The sequence below is a fragment of the Thermobia domestica genome, chromosome 2 (genome assembly GCF_964235325.1).
Source record: "Thermobia domestica chromosome 2, izTheDome1.hap1.1, whole genome shotgun sequence".
In the NCBI taxonomy this organism is placed as follows: Eukaryota; Metazoa; Arthropoda; class Insecta; order Zygentoma; family Lepismatidae; genus Thermobia; species Thermobia domestica.
In genome coordinates, this window is record NC_137455.1 from 376,738,701 (window position 1) to 376,755,253 (window position 16,553).

Sequence of the window (16,553 nt, forward strand, 5' to 3'; positions counted from 1 at the left end):
TATTTTTCGTGACAGAAATTTCAATTTTCCTACCTCCTTGCTGCAGAAAAGGGCATAGGGCAGAATCTCAATTTAAGCTCTGTCACTAGCTGCATGGAAGGAGGGAGGGACTTGAAGGAGGAATGTTTGTTCTGTTCTCGCGAGAGAAAGAATGAGTCATATTATTTCAAGGGCGAGAGAGTGTTCTGCAGTTTTCAATGAAAGGGTTGTATTTGTTGTACGACGCTCATATATATATATATATATATATATATATATATATATATATATATATATATATATATATATATATATATATATATATATATATGAATGGGGGAAAGTTTCTTAAAGCACTTTAGAATTTCCGAATTTATCATTTAACGTTTCACCAGGAACTTCTATATTCTCATATTCAAGTAAGTTCTGCCCTCCAAAAGTTACGTGCATTTTCAGTATTTCCAACAGATATTCCAAATTATGCCCATCAGGTAATAAAATGGAAGGAACCAGAGATGACCGTTACACATAGGTTTAGTACTGTATATAAACAAGACCAGTATTGCTTCACGTCTGGTTCAGCTAATCATGAGCAGAATATTTGCAAGTCGTTTTTATAGCAATCCTCCCTGTTGTCATATCCTTACAGGTATTTCAGATAGTATATATTTACGCCAACCCCGAAGACGCTTTTGATTTTGATATCATATTTAAGGTCATATTTTCCTATATTTTAGGCTATAAATCCATCCATATTTTCAAAGTTCTTAGGTCATAAAATTCCAGAACCGAATTATGATCATTCAGCTGATATTGAAGCACTGCAGGATGAAAGACTCCCTCAATTTGTTCTGTTCTCAAGTTAAAAAAACATACGGTTTTCTCTTATAGTCTTAGATCTCTGTCACCACATTTCCTTGAGGCAGAAGTCCGGAAAGTATCTCAAACCTGTGTTTCTATTTAATTTTAAGCGAATATTCTTGAACAAGTTTGCGATCAATTCCCCACAAAATATTATCAAACTTAACATCAAACCAAGAGATAAGATATAAAATGACGTTTGAAGATGGCACAAACTAAGTACCACAAGGCTAGTTTCGTGTGGTTCCAAGTCAGTCATGACGTTATCCATAAAATCATTAAGCCATTTGTCTATTAAACCAGCATCTGTTAACTGTCGTATTATACTATTCCATCTTTGTAAATATGGTGAATCTTTCGGTACAACAAAACAATTTAGTACTTGGTGAATTCTCTCCTGGGTAATGTGGATCAAAAAATCTCCATCCTCGTCAATAAGAAAGTTTTTCTCATACTCTAGTAACCGCCTCTCAGATAGTAACGCTGCATCACGAGTATGCGATACTCGAGAAAAATAATTACTATCATTGTCAATGTATTCAACATCAGAAGCAAATGTTTTCAATATATGGTTTGGGGAGTTCTCAATTTCAGACACTAATGACGCGAAAGTCAAAATCTTCAATTGAGAATCAGCGATTTCTTGAAAGGTATCGATTTCAGACATATGACGCGGTATTGTCATGAAACTTATTAACACTCCTCGATACAATGTATCAATTATCAATGTGAACATCACCCATAATATCAAAACTATTCTCATTCCTACATTCTTTGGTAGTTTTGGAAGAGAGATTGACAAAATAACTGATAACAACTTCATAATATTTAGTTCATCTGTTATTTTCTTCTTTATAAGTTTGTGTACAAATTTACGAATAATATTAAAGGTTATAGAACAAATCAAAGCGAGTGTTATTATACACCATAAGACTCTACTGAAGGGTTCTTTCAGGTTTTTCCACATAGGGACATGTTGCCCAGCTGGCACAGCAAAAGCCAGATCATCATATGTTATAGGTATCGTAAAGTCTACGAACAGATTTCTCAAATATGTTTGAGTTATCAAAGATGGTCCCACATCGGCAAGGCCATACAATACATCTCCAATCACACCATTCCATGTATTGTTGTTAGCTACGTAAACTCCGCCAATCGTATAGTTTCTAAATAAATGATCCAAAAAAGTAAAATTCATTAGTTCGCTCAGAGTTTGTAACACTTTCGCGTAAGTACCTTCAAATGTTTCTAATGAATTGTTGACTTTTGTGAAAAGCGGTGGGATTTCAAACCAAGATATTCTAAGAGGAAATTGACATAAGTTTCTAGTACTATCTTCAAACCATTTTAAAGGCTTTATAGTTTGTAAACTATGATTTTGTTGAAAGTCAGATTGTGTTGTAATGGTTCCGCAGAAAGGATTGAAATCCTTTAATAAGACACATTCGTTACGGTAATTTTTGTTGAAGTCATTTGCGCATTCTCTTCTAACAGCAATTATGTGGATTCTGAATGCTTTTAGTTCTTCCCAAACTATATCGAATACATTCCTAATAAGTTTAATTTTCAAATGGTTTTGACAAACAATAATTAGAAATTTTGCCCTTGAATTCCAGAAAGTATATTTCTTAACATTTTTCCAGTTGTACTGAGATATTTCTTCCTTTTCAAGCATTATTACAAACGCACTTCCTTTGCCCAGAGGATTTGAAGAAGATGTTTCAAGTGTTTGAGATCGAATTAATTGATTTTCTGATGTAACTAGTACCACAGGCTTCAGAGATTCTTGCAGTAACTTTACAGCACTACTTCCCCAAAGTAAACTCTTTGAAGGATTAGACAGAATGACAACTAGGAAACGATCTTTGTCAAAATGTTTGTTACACACGTGAAGTATCTCTTTACGAATAAATTCATTTTTATCAGTTGTACTTATTTTAGATAGAATACCAAATGAGTATATTAATTGTGTTTCCAGGATGTAAATTGCAGTAAAGATTGCCACTGTAGCTCCTCTTACAGAAATCATTGCTGAAAATTAAAGAAAAAAGTAATTACTTATTGGTAAGATGCATATTAGATACACGTATATTAAAATGTACACCTTTTGACTGAATTTTGTCCGTAAAATTACAGGTACACGTTGAATTCCATTGCAAAAATAGGAAAATTATCTTGTATTAATGCTTTCTCATTACAACTAAAGACAAAATAGCTACTTAGCATTGCATAGGAAATTTGTTAAACAAAATAAACGTTCAATTTGGTTATTGTAAACCTAGTATAAAGCTAAACTTGTTCTGTAAGAAAAATGTTTAAGTGTATTAGTATATAAATATACATATATAATTCATTATATAAGATAACTTTATATAACATAAATGTTCGCATTGAAAACACGTCGTGTAAGATTAAGTAGAACAAAACAGAAATGAGAAAAACCGGTTTTTATAAAAGCTGAAAACCGGTTTGTAGAAAAAATGAAAACCTAGAAACTGATATTTGGGTTTTCCCCAAACCATTTCGGTTCTCATACCGAAACCTGTTTTTGATAGGAAACCAAAACCGGTTTTTGAGAGAAACCGAACTTGTTTCGATACAAAACTGAATGCTGTTTTCAAAAACTGTAACTAAAAAAAAAACTGTTTTTTGTGCCCACCACTAGAACAAAACAAGTGTTCCAGGACAAATTTTAAATCTGTAAGATAAACTTGTGTACAGTAGGTTGAATGTTCCACGTACTAATAAAACTCAAACATTGCATAAGATAAACTTGTTGCATAAATTGAGTTGTTGAGTTCGAAAACCGGTTATCTCCATCGAAGCTAATTTGAGAGGAGTGACAAACAAAACTAAATTAATCAATATGTATCTGACATAGGGATATTTTCATTTTTGGAAAGTAGATAAATGTCAGTTCTAGGGTCCGAAAATGAAAACAGCCCTATATGTCAGATGCATATTGATTAATTTAGTTTTGTTTGTCACTCTTCTCAAATTAATTTCGATGGAGATAACCGGTTTTCGAACTCAGTGATTCAATTGAATGGTCCATGTTCGCATTACAAATTCATTAGAGTATATATAAAATAAGCTTGTTCTCTGAAAGTGAGTGATTCATGTGAGCACCACATTTTGTAATTTCAGAATGTCAAGAAACCTGAGTTCGCATTAGAATCAATGCATACTGTTCTCAAGTATATACTGTACTTAATACATAGCAATGAATAATTCAATAGTGAATTACTCGTATAATAAGAATAATTATATTTCGGAAACAATGAGATTATACCCATATGTAACTATGCATTGACACATCATAATTAACAACTAGAATTTAGTCAATTTCGCAACATTTTCTTCTAACATAGCAGATTATTTTTACTTTTGCTTACTATTTGAATTATGTTTTACATAAATCTGAGTTTATTTGGAAATTTAAACCTACTCCATTGTGTTATCGCTGAAAGCAGAAGCACGATAACAATGTTGCTAGGTGGTTTCGTGCAATCAGTAAGGTTAAAATATTGTTCTCATGGATTCCACATCAGTTGACACCGCCAAAAAGGGATCTCTATCTAGAAGTGAGCAGTTCTTTGAGTGTATACGGAATAGCGGGAAGATTTCACTCGGGTTTAATGCTGTATTACCGGACCAATTTTAGGAAATTTACCGAGTCAATTGGAGAATGTATTTAAGTTTGTGAGGAAGAATAAATGAAAGTCAGGTAAAGGGAATAGTAAAAGTTAAGGAAGTGGTTGTATTTGCTGGTTGTTTTTGATGTTGTAAGCGGCACTGTATGTGGAGGCAGATGGACTATTTCGCGGAAAGGTACACTTGTTTTACTATACTTATCCAGATTGTAAAATGTACGGAAAAAATTGGGCAAGTCTTTAATTAGCCCATTTCATGTAGAGAACAGAACCCAACCAAAACTCGCGGGGCTTCTAACCCGTTCCTACTACTACTACTACTACTACTATACTATGGATCCGTATAGTAAAACTGCAAGCCTAATAACGTAATCTAACGTAATTTAATGTAATCCAACCAAATATAACCGAATGCAGTATATTTTGAGACTTTTTTTTTAATTGGTCTGGCGATACAGCACTAAAGCCTTTCACTTCAAATTTCTTACGAAAATTGATTTTTACGACAATAGTTAACACTGAGCATGTAGTTAGAATGTGAGCAAAGTCTAGGATCGATTTCAAGACCATCTCTCCACCGGCAGAAATTTTTGCTGGCTGTTTAGGCGAAATTGTTACCGCGATGAAATCTATGGATTTCACAACAAACTTGTCCGCTATCATTCAGCAACTATCAACAGAAATGGTTCCTCATGTTGCACGCTAATTCATGCTCAAATGTTACTGAAGGACAATACAAACTTTCTACAAAGTACAGTATGGAACCCTTTTTCACTCAACATATTCTTCTGGCATCTCTCCTACCGAATAGCTCCTCTTCCGGAATCTCTATCACTTTTTGACATTCGCTCCTGAAGAACTTTCGTAACGACCTAGCGGATCAATGTGCAGTTTGAAACTTCTTCGTACTACAAACTCCAAACCTACATCGTCATGGATTCCAATCGTTGGCTGAGCGGTAGCTACAGTCAGAGACTTTTTGATTAACCAGATGTTACAGTCAGATACTTTTTGATTAACCAGATGTTACAGTCAGATACTTTTTGATTAACCAGATGTTACAGTCAGAGACTTTTTGATTAACCAGATGTTAAGTCAGATACTTTTTGATTAACCAGATGTTAAGTCAGAAACTCTTTGATTAACCAGATGTTACAGTCAGAGACTCTTTGATTAACCAGATGTTACAGTTAGAGACTCTTTGATTAACCAGATGTTACAGTCAGAGACTTTTTGATTAACCAGATGTTACAGTCAGATACTTTTTGATTAACCAGATGTTACAGTCAGAGACTTTTTGATTAACCAGATGTTACAGTCAGATACTTTTTGATTAACCAGATGTTAAGTCAGAAACTCTTTGATTAACCAGATGTTACAGTCAGAGACTCTTTGATTAACCAGATGTTACAGTCAGAGACTTTTTGATTAACCAGATGTTACAGTCAGATACTTTTTGATTAACCAGATGTTACAGTCAGATACTTTTTGATTAACCAGATGTTACAGTCAGAGACTTTTTGATTAACCAGATGTTAAGTCAGAAACTCTTTGATTAACCAGATGTTACAGTCAGAGACTCTTTGATTAACCAGATGTTACAGTTAGAGACTCTTTGATTAACCAGATGTTACAGTCAGAGACTTTTTGATTAACCAGATGTTACAGTCAGATACTTTTTGATTAACCAGATGTTACAGTCAGAGACTTTTTGATTAACCAGATGTTAAGTCAGAAACTCTTTGATTAACCAGATGTTACAGTCAGAGACTCTTTGATTAACCAGATGTTACAGTTAGAAACTCTTTGATTAACCAGATGTTACAGTCAGAGACTTTTTGATTAACGAGATGTTACAGTCAGAGACTCTTTGATTAACCAGATGTTATAGTTTTCATTGTTTATCCTTTTATATCCATTGTTCATCCTTCCTTTGTGGCACACGATATCGGAGAAATGATCGGAAACATTCGCGAGCCATTATGCATATAAGAATAACGTAAATCTCAGTTGTCAGAAGGCACTTGAATTTTGCACTAGTTGACAAGAAGAACAAAACTAATTATTATATTTTTGTTATAGTAATATGTAAGTCTCTAAGATTGATTGGTTTGGTATTATTGTCAGCTTACCCAAGATAGTTTAAAGTTAGTGGTGAGCAAACCAAGGTTTTTCGGTTTCCGGTTTTTAGAAAAACCGAAACCGTTTTTTGAAAATTTTCAAGAAACCTGTTTTTCACCGAAACCGGTTCGGTTTTCGCCGAAGCAGGTTATCGGTTTTCTCCAAAATTTGTTCCATTTTTCACCGGATCCGGTTCTGTTTTCTCCAAAACCGATTTCAGTTTTTCCAAAACCGGTTCTATTTCTGACCAGATTAGTGCTTCGTTCTTCTTCTTAAACCGATTCTGTTTCCACAGAAATAGTTTTAAATGTTTTCCAAAAAAGTTTTCACCGAAACTGGTTTCGGTGAAAACTTTTTTGGAAAACATTTAAAACTATTTCTGTGGAAACAGAATCGGTTTAAGAAGAAGAACGAAGCACTAATCTGGTCAGAAATAGAACCAGTTTTGGAAAAACTGAAATCGGTTTTGGAAAATCGAACTGATTTAGGAGAAAACCGAAACCGGTTTCGGTGAAAAACCGGACCGGTTTTGTAAAAAAACGAAATATCGGTTTTTATAAAAATTGGCTTTGCCCATCCCTAGTTAAAGATATATTGTTATCGTCGTAAATTACGTGTAACACACTTCCTGCTGTTTTGTCGGAAGGAAATAAAGTTATTTGAATTGTGCCTAACTCGGATTAGGATTGGGAATTAAATTTCTAGGGTTCCAGCATCTACGGCCATGTTAGCCCGTCACGCATAAGTGATAACGTCCCCGGAGATCACACTATCCGAGGAAAGGGAAAGAAGGAAGCGGCCTGGGACCTATATGTTAGGTACCATCCCGGCATTTATCTGGTATGGATGATTAAAACCCAGAAAAAGCTCATTCAGGATGGCTGGCCTTTCAAAGCTCTTACATTTTTTCGACCAAGTGACCCCACCAGGAATTGCACCCGGGACCGCTCGCACCAAAAGGCAAGAGAGTTAACGACTACGCTACGGGGGGCCACGTGCCTAACTTGCTAACCTTATTGCTATTATAATTCCAATTATAGCGCCTTCGAATATTTTATCAATAAATTTTTCGAATATCGAGCCAAATAGTCCTCGAATAAATTAATTATTTGAGCAACTTATTCGGATGACAGTACAATTGTTCAAAAAGTAATTTGAATAAATGGACAGAAATTTGTACTTTTATACGGATAACTTCTTCTTCTTTTTTGGAGTTTATCTTCCCACAATTATGCAGCAAGGCTAAAGACAATGATAATGGGATGGATAATGGTGGAATAATGGAAGTGGGAGGAAACGGAAGAAGCCCGAAAAAGTCCACGTATACGATAGGAGCTGGGATCAAACCAGGGACCCCACACACCAAAGGTAAGTGCACTACCACTGAGTCACCGCGCCCTTATCACGGAAATTGTTTAAATAATTACCTAGTAGCTACAGTTGTCGGAATAATTAATACTTTGACAATGAAGAATTACTCTAGTAATTACTGGAAGACAAATATTTTTTGATCAATAGTTGGAAGAATTATTTAAATAACCAAAAATTAATCAATAATAATAAACATTTGTTAGAATAAATTAATAATTAAAATAAAGAGAAAATGTTCGAATAATGAATATTGATTCAAACAATAGTTCGATAACAAAAACACTTTTTATCGCTAATTCCAATACTTAGCAATAATTCGAACAATAATCTCTATATCGAAGACATTTTCAAATCATAATTCCAATAATGAGTAATTATTTCAAATATAATTGTTTAAATAACTGATTAATTATTAAATAGGAAGCAATTATTGCAATAAACATATCCCAGAATTATTCATAAAAAACATTTTCTTGAATAATTAAAGGAGTTAACCGAATAACCAAAAATTAATTAATAATGAACATATGATTAAAATAACAAATAAATGATTAAAATAAAAAAAATTGTTCAAATAATAATTCGATAATGAATGAACCCTTCCTCACTAATTCAAATATTGAGCAATTGTTCTAACACTAATCTCTATAAGTAAGAAAATTTTGAAGAATAATTTAATAGTGAGTCATTATTCAAATATAATTCTTTCTGAGTCACTGTTAAATATCGAGCAATTATTCCAAAAAGTTAAGAATTCGATTGCAAAGAATTATTCGAAAACAAACAACCTTTTAAATAATACGTTAAGTAATTAATTGAATAACCAAAAAATAGTAATCACTAACGATAATTTGTTCCAATAGGTTAATTAAAGAAACGTTCGAATAATGAACAATTGTTCAAATGATAATTCGGTAACGAAAAAAAATTCAACACTGATCAATTGTTCGCAAAATAATTCGAATAGAGAAAGAATTTTTTCAAAAATTTAGGAATAATTCGAATAATAAAGAGTAATAGTCGAATGTTAGGAAGACAGAAGTCACAGTGACTGAAACGAAGAGATCGTTCAGTTTTAAACGGGTAAAAAATAGTCCTGGTTTGACTCGAACGCCCCTCGTAGAAAACATATCAGTGGGACCTTAAACTAAAAATGTTGATAAATGAAGAAAAGAAGTACCTAATGATAGTTAATTTGTTGCATTCAATTCTTCGAACTCCAAGTAGAACATTGCCTTCATACAATAAAGCCTCTTCGTGTAAAAAGACTTCTTTATAAGCATAGTTTAACTAGCGAATAATATAGTGGAACAACTAAAACGTAGAAAATATTGCAGAGATAAGTCGTCACGCGAGAGAACAAGGCATTGTCAACATGTAGTACTTTGTTAATGGAGATATTATAATGTAATTAAGGTATAGAAACTCATGGGAATCTTAATTATGGTATTAATTATCTCCATTGAGGTTTGTTCCAATATTAATATTGGGTATTTATTATGCTTTTAGCATCCCTGAAGGTTTCAAAATTTAGTATGTACTACATACCGATAAATATGAGATAAAAAAAAGATTATGTTTTATGTGCAACATGGCAATTACAAATCAATACTTATTTTTATCACTATTGATGCAATTAGAAAGTAGTTTTCAATCGTCTGTTCGTAGACCTGTGATAATTTACGACATTATTTGTGGTTTCACGACTAGTTAAATCGAATGTCAATTGCATATTAAGCACTATACAGTAAAACCTGTGAAGTTATCCTACCTTAGCAATTTAATTTCCACTTAATGCGTCCCCTATCTGTAGACTAGCTACATATATTAAGTGTTTGAATTAATTCTCGCTTTTGACTAAAAGATGTCAGCAGTTGTGCTATTTGAACACAGCAGAAAGTGACACTAGACTTATATAAAAATACCATCAATAGTCTTCTAACATTAGTGTGTGACCCTAGATTGAAGTGAAAAGGACATAATTATTTATTGCCTTGAAAATGTTGAGTTTTCAACCAAAACATGTGCTAGAGTTGCTTTCATCAAAGAGAAATCTGTTGCTGAAAGTAACCGTTTGCTAGAATTGCTTTTATCAAAGAGAAATCTGTTGCTGAAAGTAATCGTTTGCTAGAGTTGCTTTCATCAAAGAGAAATCTGCTGCTGAAAGTAATCGTTTGCTAGAGTTGCTTTCATCAAAGAGAAATCTGCTGCTGAAAATAACCGTTTGCTAGAATTGCTTTTATCAAAGAGAAATCTGTTGCTGAAAATAATCGTTTGCTAGAGTTGCTTTCATCAAAGAGAAATCTGCTGCTGAAAATAATCGTTTGCTAGAGTTGCTTTCATCAAAGAGAAATCTGCTGCTGAAAATAATCATTTGCTAGAGTTGCTTTCATCAAAGAGAAATCTGCTGCTGAAAGTAATCGTTTGCTAGTGGAGGCGTATGGAGAGCATGTTCTATCTTAAACAACTTGTAGAAAATGGTTTAGTCGATTCAAAGAGAACAATTTTGACGTGACAAAAAGCGTCCTAGTTCACCTAAAAATTTCAACATAAAAAAATTAGAAGCATTACTGGAACACTGGAAGGAGATTCATATCAGGCGCTTAAAGACATTACTGCATTTATCAACAGTGCCGTTTCATGGGGGGGCGAGCGGGGAGACGGCCCGAAGTAAAGGGCGCCAAATTCGGACGGAAAATGAAAAGAAGGAACAAAAAAAAGATAGATATACGGAGGCGCCGTCGTATACTCTCGCACCTGGCGCTGATTTTCCACAGCACGGCACTGTTAATCAACTGTTACCAACGTTTAAAATTAATGGGAATAATGAAAAAAATCAGGAAACAGAACACCATAGACAGAAAGAGGCGTTGCGAAACGTTTAACCATTTGTAAATTGCTGTTTCAAAGACAAAAACAGAAGTCGTACTTGCATCGAATTGTAACTCGTTATGAAAAGTTGAATCGTTACGACAAGTCTAAACGAAGGGAATGATGAGTGCGTCCCGGTGAACCAACAACATCGACGCCACAACAGGATATTTATGGAAAGAACGTCATTATATGTATTTGGTGGAATCAAGTCGGTGTAGTCTATTATGAGTTGATGCAATCGGTTGAAATGGTTGATGTTTAATGGTACTGAACACAATTACTCAATTTGAATCGAGCACTCAAAAGAAAAATGTCCCCAATACGTCAAACGACATGACAAAATTATAATTCTTCTTCTGACCATGCCAGACCGCATATTGAACATGTAGTAAAACAAAGCTTAGGCATTTCGATGAGAAGCCTTATCCCACCTGCTCTATTCACCATACATCTTTCCTTTAGATTACTATTTTCGTAGGTCGATACAGCATAGCGTCTCCAAGGGCGCCGAGGGGGCTCGGGCAACCCAAAGCTCATGTGTGCCCCCTCGCATTGTATTTATGAATATACAATATTTAGTATAATTTGAATGCAATTTGTCTTTAAGTCCGTATATATGCCTTTTGCATCTGGATGCCTCCCCACCAAACTTACAGAGAAATCGGCGCGCCCTCGAGCCTCTCTGAAGAACAGTTCGCATATCCATTTGGAAGGTATGAAAAATAGCTCGATAGGTGGATTGCCTGAAAGAAACCTGACGTTTTCTCCCTTTTATCGTGGAATGAATGTGTTTCCTAAAAGTGAAAAGAAGTTGTAGCTTCCCATACAGGATCAGGGGAGCAGCTGCTATTAAAAATGGATTCTGAGTACATGCAGTATGTTCCACTTGTGATCCTGATGTTACAATATATATATATATATATATATATATATATATATATATATATATATATATATATATATATATATATATATGTGTGTGTGTGTGTGTGTGTGTGTGTGTGTGTGTATATGTATATACGAGGATCATTCAATAAGTAAAGAGACAAAGTCTGTATTTTTAACACTAATAATTTTTTTGTTTTGTTTCAGGGGTGTTAGCTGGCAACCTTGGGATATGCTCTGATCTGCTGTTTCGTAATTTTATGTCAACATAATTTCAAAAATATCAATTCATCATGGCAAGTCCTCTAGAAGATTGCACCTTAGTAGAACAGCGCTCAGTCATTAGGTTTTTAGTCGCAGAAGGTGTAAAACCAAGTGAACTTTTTTCTCGAATGTTGAGACAGTACGGTAATAGTTGTATGAACCGTGCGAATGTGTACAAGTGGGTTGATCGGTTTAAAAGTGGCCGAACAAGTGTAGGTGATGAACCCCGATGTGGACGTCAAGTGGAAGTTTCTGGTTCTTCGTTGGAATCGAGGATTGACGTACTTATTCGTGATAACAGAAGAATTACTGTTGAAATGATAGCTAAGGAAGTTCAAGTAAGTGTTGGAACTGTTCACAATGTCATTAGGAACATTTTAAAGTACAGAAAAACGTGTGCCAGATGGGTTCCCAGACAGCTTACTGACGCTCATAAAGAATCAAGGCTTTCCATTTTTCAAGCCTTAACGCAACGAAGTTTGATTGAAGGGGACGCTTTTCTTTTAAAGAATAGTGACTTGCGACGAGGCCTGGATCCATCACTACGACCCTGAGACCAAAAGGCAGAGTATGGAGTGGAAACACACTAGCTCTCCAGTTCGTAAACAATTCAAGGTTCAACCTTCCGCTGGTAAAGTGCTGCTGACCATCTTTTGGGACTCACAGGGTTCAATCTATTGGGATTTCCTTGAAGATCAGCGAACTATCAATAGCCTATACTATTCTGAGATGCTAGAACACAAAGTTAAACCAGCTATCAGGAGCAAACGCCGTGGACTCTTGTCAAAAGGAGTCATTCTTCAGCACGATAACGCCCGCCCTCATACAGCCCAGCTGACCCGAGATAAGCTTCAAGAATTGGGTTGGGAGGTCTTACCTCATCCTGCCTACAGCCCAGACCTCGCCCCATCTGATTTTTACCTGTTTGGACCACTCAAAGACGCCCTACGTGGAAAAAGATTTGCTAACAATGAGGAAGTTAAGGCAGCGGTGCAAAAGTGGCTTCGGGGTAAATCGAAAGATTTCTTCGCCAAGGGAATTAGGAAGCTGCAAGAAAGAAAAGACAAATGCATAACTGTAAAGGGTGATTATATTGAAAAATAGCCTTAGTTTTGAAAGATTGAAATAAATCTTTATTGAGCTATAGCAATTTGTCTCTTTGGTTATTGAATGCCCCTCGTATATATATATATATATATATATATATATATATATATATATATATATATATATATATATATATATATATATATATATATATATATATATATATATATATATATATATATATATATATATATATATATAAACAAGAAAACGCAATATTGTACAATCATACCTACTTTAAAAACTTACCTCTTTACTTCCCATAGACTCTAGAGGAAGATGGGGTAATGACAGACAATATATCTGGTAGATTGGTTTATTATCAGAAAAAAAAAACGAAAAAATCCACAAACCTTAAAAAATCATTGCTTTTAGGCAACTTCTTTACCTTCTTTTCTGCCTTTCAAAAAGTGTCTACCAAAAACTTTAGGTACCTAAAGTCAGTTTTTTTTCGTGAAGATTTTTTTTACAACTTAGTTATAAATGTTTCTAAAAATTTTTTAAGCATAAATTTCTACAGCATTGGTGATACTTCAAAGTGGAATTATTTCAGTTAGTGATGAGCGCAAGAGTCTTGGTCTTGCAGTTTTTGCAAGAGTCTTGCATGCAAGACCAAGACCAAGACCAGGAATCCCGATGCAAGACCAAGACCAAGACCAAGGGGTGCAAGACCAAGACCAAGACCAAGACCATACCTGCAAGACCAAGACCAAGACCAAGACTCTTGCGCAAGAGTCTTGCACAAGTATGGTACTACTTGATTTTTTATAGAATGTAAAAAGGAAGGGTAAAATTCATTACATCTTTCACGTGAACTTCTTGGCTCCAGTAAAAATACCGCCGGAGTGAATGTGTTCCCAGTAATTTATGCAATCCATGTGAGTCGATCTGCTCCTGTAACATATAGCTACAGTATGTCGTTTTTTTGAATCGGTTGTTCACGAGACGACCGACAGCATAATTCTATGAATTGTTACAAGCTATAATAACCTCCGTGTCTGATTTACTTTGGTCATCATTTGATCATTCACGACGGCCCATGATTGGATTTTGGGAAATCATACGAAGAATAGTTGTGTCCATAATAAGTGGATAAGCAAAAATAAACTAGAGCATGTTATGGACACGGTAGCTCAGTGGCAGAGCTTGCGCTATGTGTACCTCTGGTACATGGGGCCCTGGTTCGATCGCAGCTTGCGCTATGTGAGCTTCTTTGGTGAACAAACACCCTGTGCGTGGGTTTTCCCGTTTCCTCGTACTTTCTTCATTCCACCATTTCTCATCATCACTGTTTCCCTTAGCCTCAGTGTAATAATCGTGGGACGTTAAAGTAGATATTTCATTTCATTTCAAAACATATTAGTGGTGTTCTTCTTCCAAAACTAAAGAGAAATATTGTAGTAATGAACATCGGTAATACCGTACACCATAGGTGTCGACTACATGGGTATGGCCTTGGCTCTGAGGTTCAAGCATCCGTTGGAAATTTTTAATGTGTACTTATAAAATTAATATTGAAATAACATTTTCATGACATTGACAAAAACTTAGCGCATGTGACCGCAAGTTTGATTTCATAGGTGGATGCTTATACGTTGAATAATTGTTTATCAATATAACTTATAGCCCCCTTAGGTATACGGCATATCTAGGATTCAACGATATAACATTATACAACAATAAATAATCTATATTCACAACTGAGAGTAATTTCGTACTTATTTCAAATAACCTGAAGTTTGATGCCGTTATTATGTATTTCTAATGTAGGTCAAAAGTATTTATATAAATTGAATTTACACAAAAGACATAGACAGTTGAGTCGCTCTCAGTTTTCACTCAAATTATTCTAAAATATTGGGGCCGCGGTGGTTCAGTGGTAGAGCGTTCAGCTCTGGTGTTTGGGGTCCCGCGTTCGATCCCAGCCCCCGCCAAGTGAACTTTGTGGTAGACAAACACCGTGTGCGTGGGTTTCCTCGGGGTTCTCCAATTTCCTCCCACTTTCTTCTTTCCATCATTTTCATTCATCTTTCATCATCACTGTCTCCTTTAGCCTAGCCGGCATAAACATGGGACGTAAAACTCACAAATTTAATTTCATTTCATATTCTAAAATATTAAGAGGTTTAATTATTATTATTTTAATTTTTTCTCTCTTTTTTGGTCAATATTGCAGAACATATCATCATCGACATAATAATAGCTATTCTGCCATTATTGGCAGGTCACTTACTGCAGCTGAGAAGCTTCGATGACTGTGGTTCTTAGCTAGTCTCTTCGTCTTAACGTAGCAATTTTCTGTCTTAATATCTTTCTTCAACTACAATCTCCTTCGCCCCCTCCCTCTAGCACGTCCCTCATAATACAGTTCCTCCTCAGCCAATGTCCTCCTCTTAATTACATCTAAAATTTTTCTTTTCTCCCCTACTTCTAATATTTCTAAAACCTTCGCATTCGTTTTCCGTTCAACCCAGCTGATTCTCTCCTTTTTTCTCCATGCCCACATTTCGAAAGTCTAATTGTTTCATCGTTTTTGCGTAATGTTCTTGTTTCTGCCCCGTACAGTACATATTAGAATCAGTAAAACAAAATTTCAATATTTAATTCGGAGTTTGTTCAATAAAAAGATGAGCTAATCGTGGTTGGAAAGAAAACAATCTGACGCCTTTAGAGTGTAAAAATATTTTTGCAATTTATGGTATTTGTGCCGTCTTGGTTTTTTTTCATGCGTCTCACTGTCAGGGGGTAGCCTCCCCAGTTTGGGAACCAGTGGAGTATTGGATCTGTTAAAACATATAAAAATATTACGAAATGTTGTGATTTATCTTATAAGTAGTGAACCGTGATCACCCATTGAAAAAAAAAGTAAGGGTCATCGCCTATGTTGTACAGTATCATCACACTTACACGAAGGTAAAATATATTACATTTAGAAACATACATTGTATTTCCCTCACTATTGAAGCAATGTAGGATTTATTATCCCTTATATCCAGAGTAAAATTTACTTATGAAAATCATAGATTTCTTAAAAGCAAAACTTGCAAGACTCTTGCAAGCAAGACCAAGACTGGGTATGCAAGACCAAGACCAAGACCAAGACTAGGTGTGCAAGACCAAGACCAAGACCAAGACCGAGGGTTCCAGTGCAAGACCAAGACCAAGACTGCATGTGCAAGACCAAGACCAAGACCAAGACCACCCGGGTCTTGGTCTTGGTCTTGCATTTGCTCATCACTAATTTCAGTTTTTCTCCGATAAATGAGCTTGCAAGAAACTACGTGTCTCTTATTATCCCCCCCTTTTTTTGTTTGTTTTGTTGGGGTAATAAGAGGCAGTCGTTTTGTCTTTCCATTTTCACAAACTGTAGATTAAAATTCCATTGACCCCCTCATGATGATATTCAGGAAGTGAATAAAATGTTTATCTTTTATGGTT

At 35.1% G+C, this 16,553-nt stretch overlaps 1 protein-coding gene across 1 annotated transcript in view; it reads right to left on the reverse strand.

Moving 5' to 3' along the window:
• Positions 1-883: 883 nt before the first annotated feature.
• Positions 884-16,553, reverse strand: part of LOC145679631 (glutamate receptor ionotropic, kainate 2-like) — a 132,414-nt gene continuing 116,744 nt past the window's right edge. Inside the window, exon 3 of the mRNA XM_081750206.1 lies at positions 884-2,871. Within this exon, the coding sequence (XP_081606332.1) occupies positions 884-2,871 (1,988 nt within the window). The remainder of the gene's footprint in view (positions 2,872-16,553) is intronic.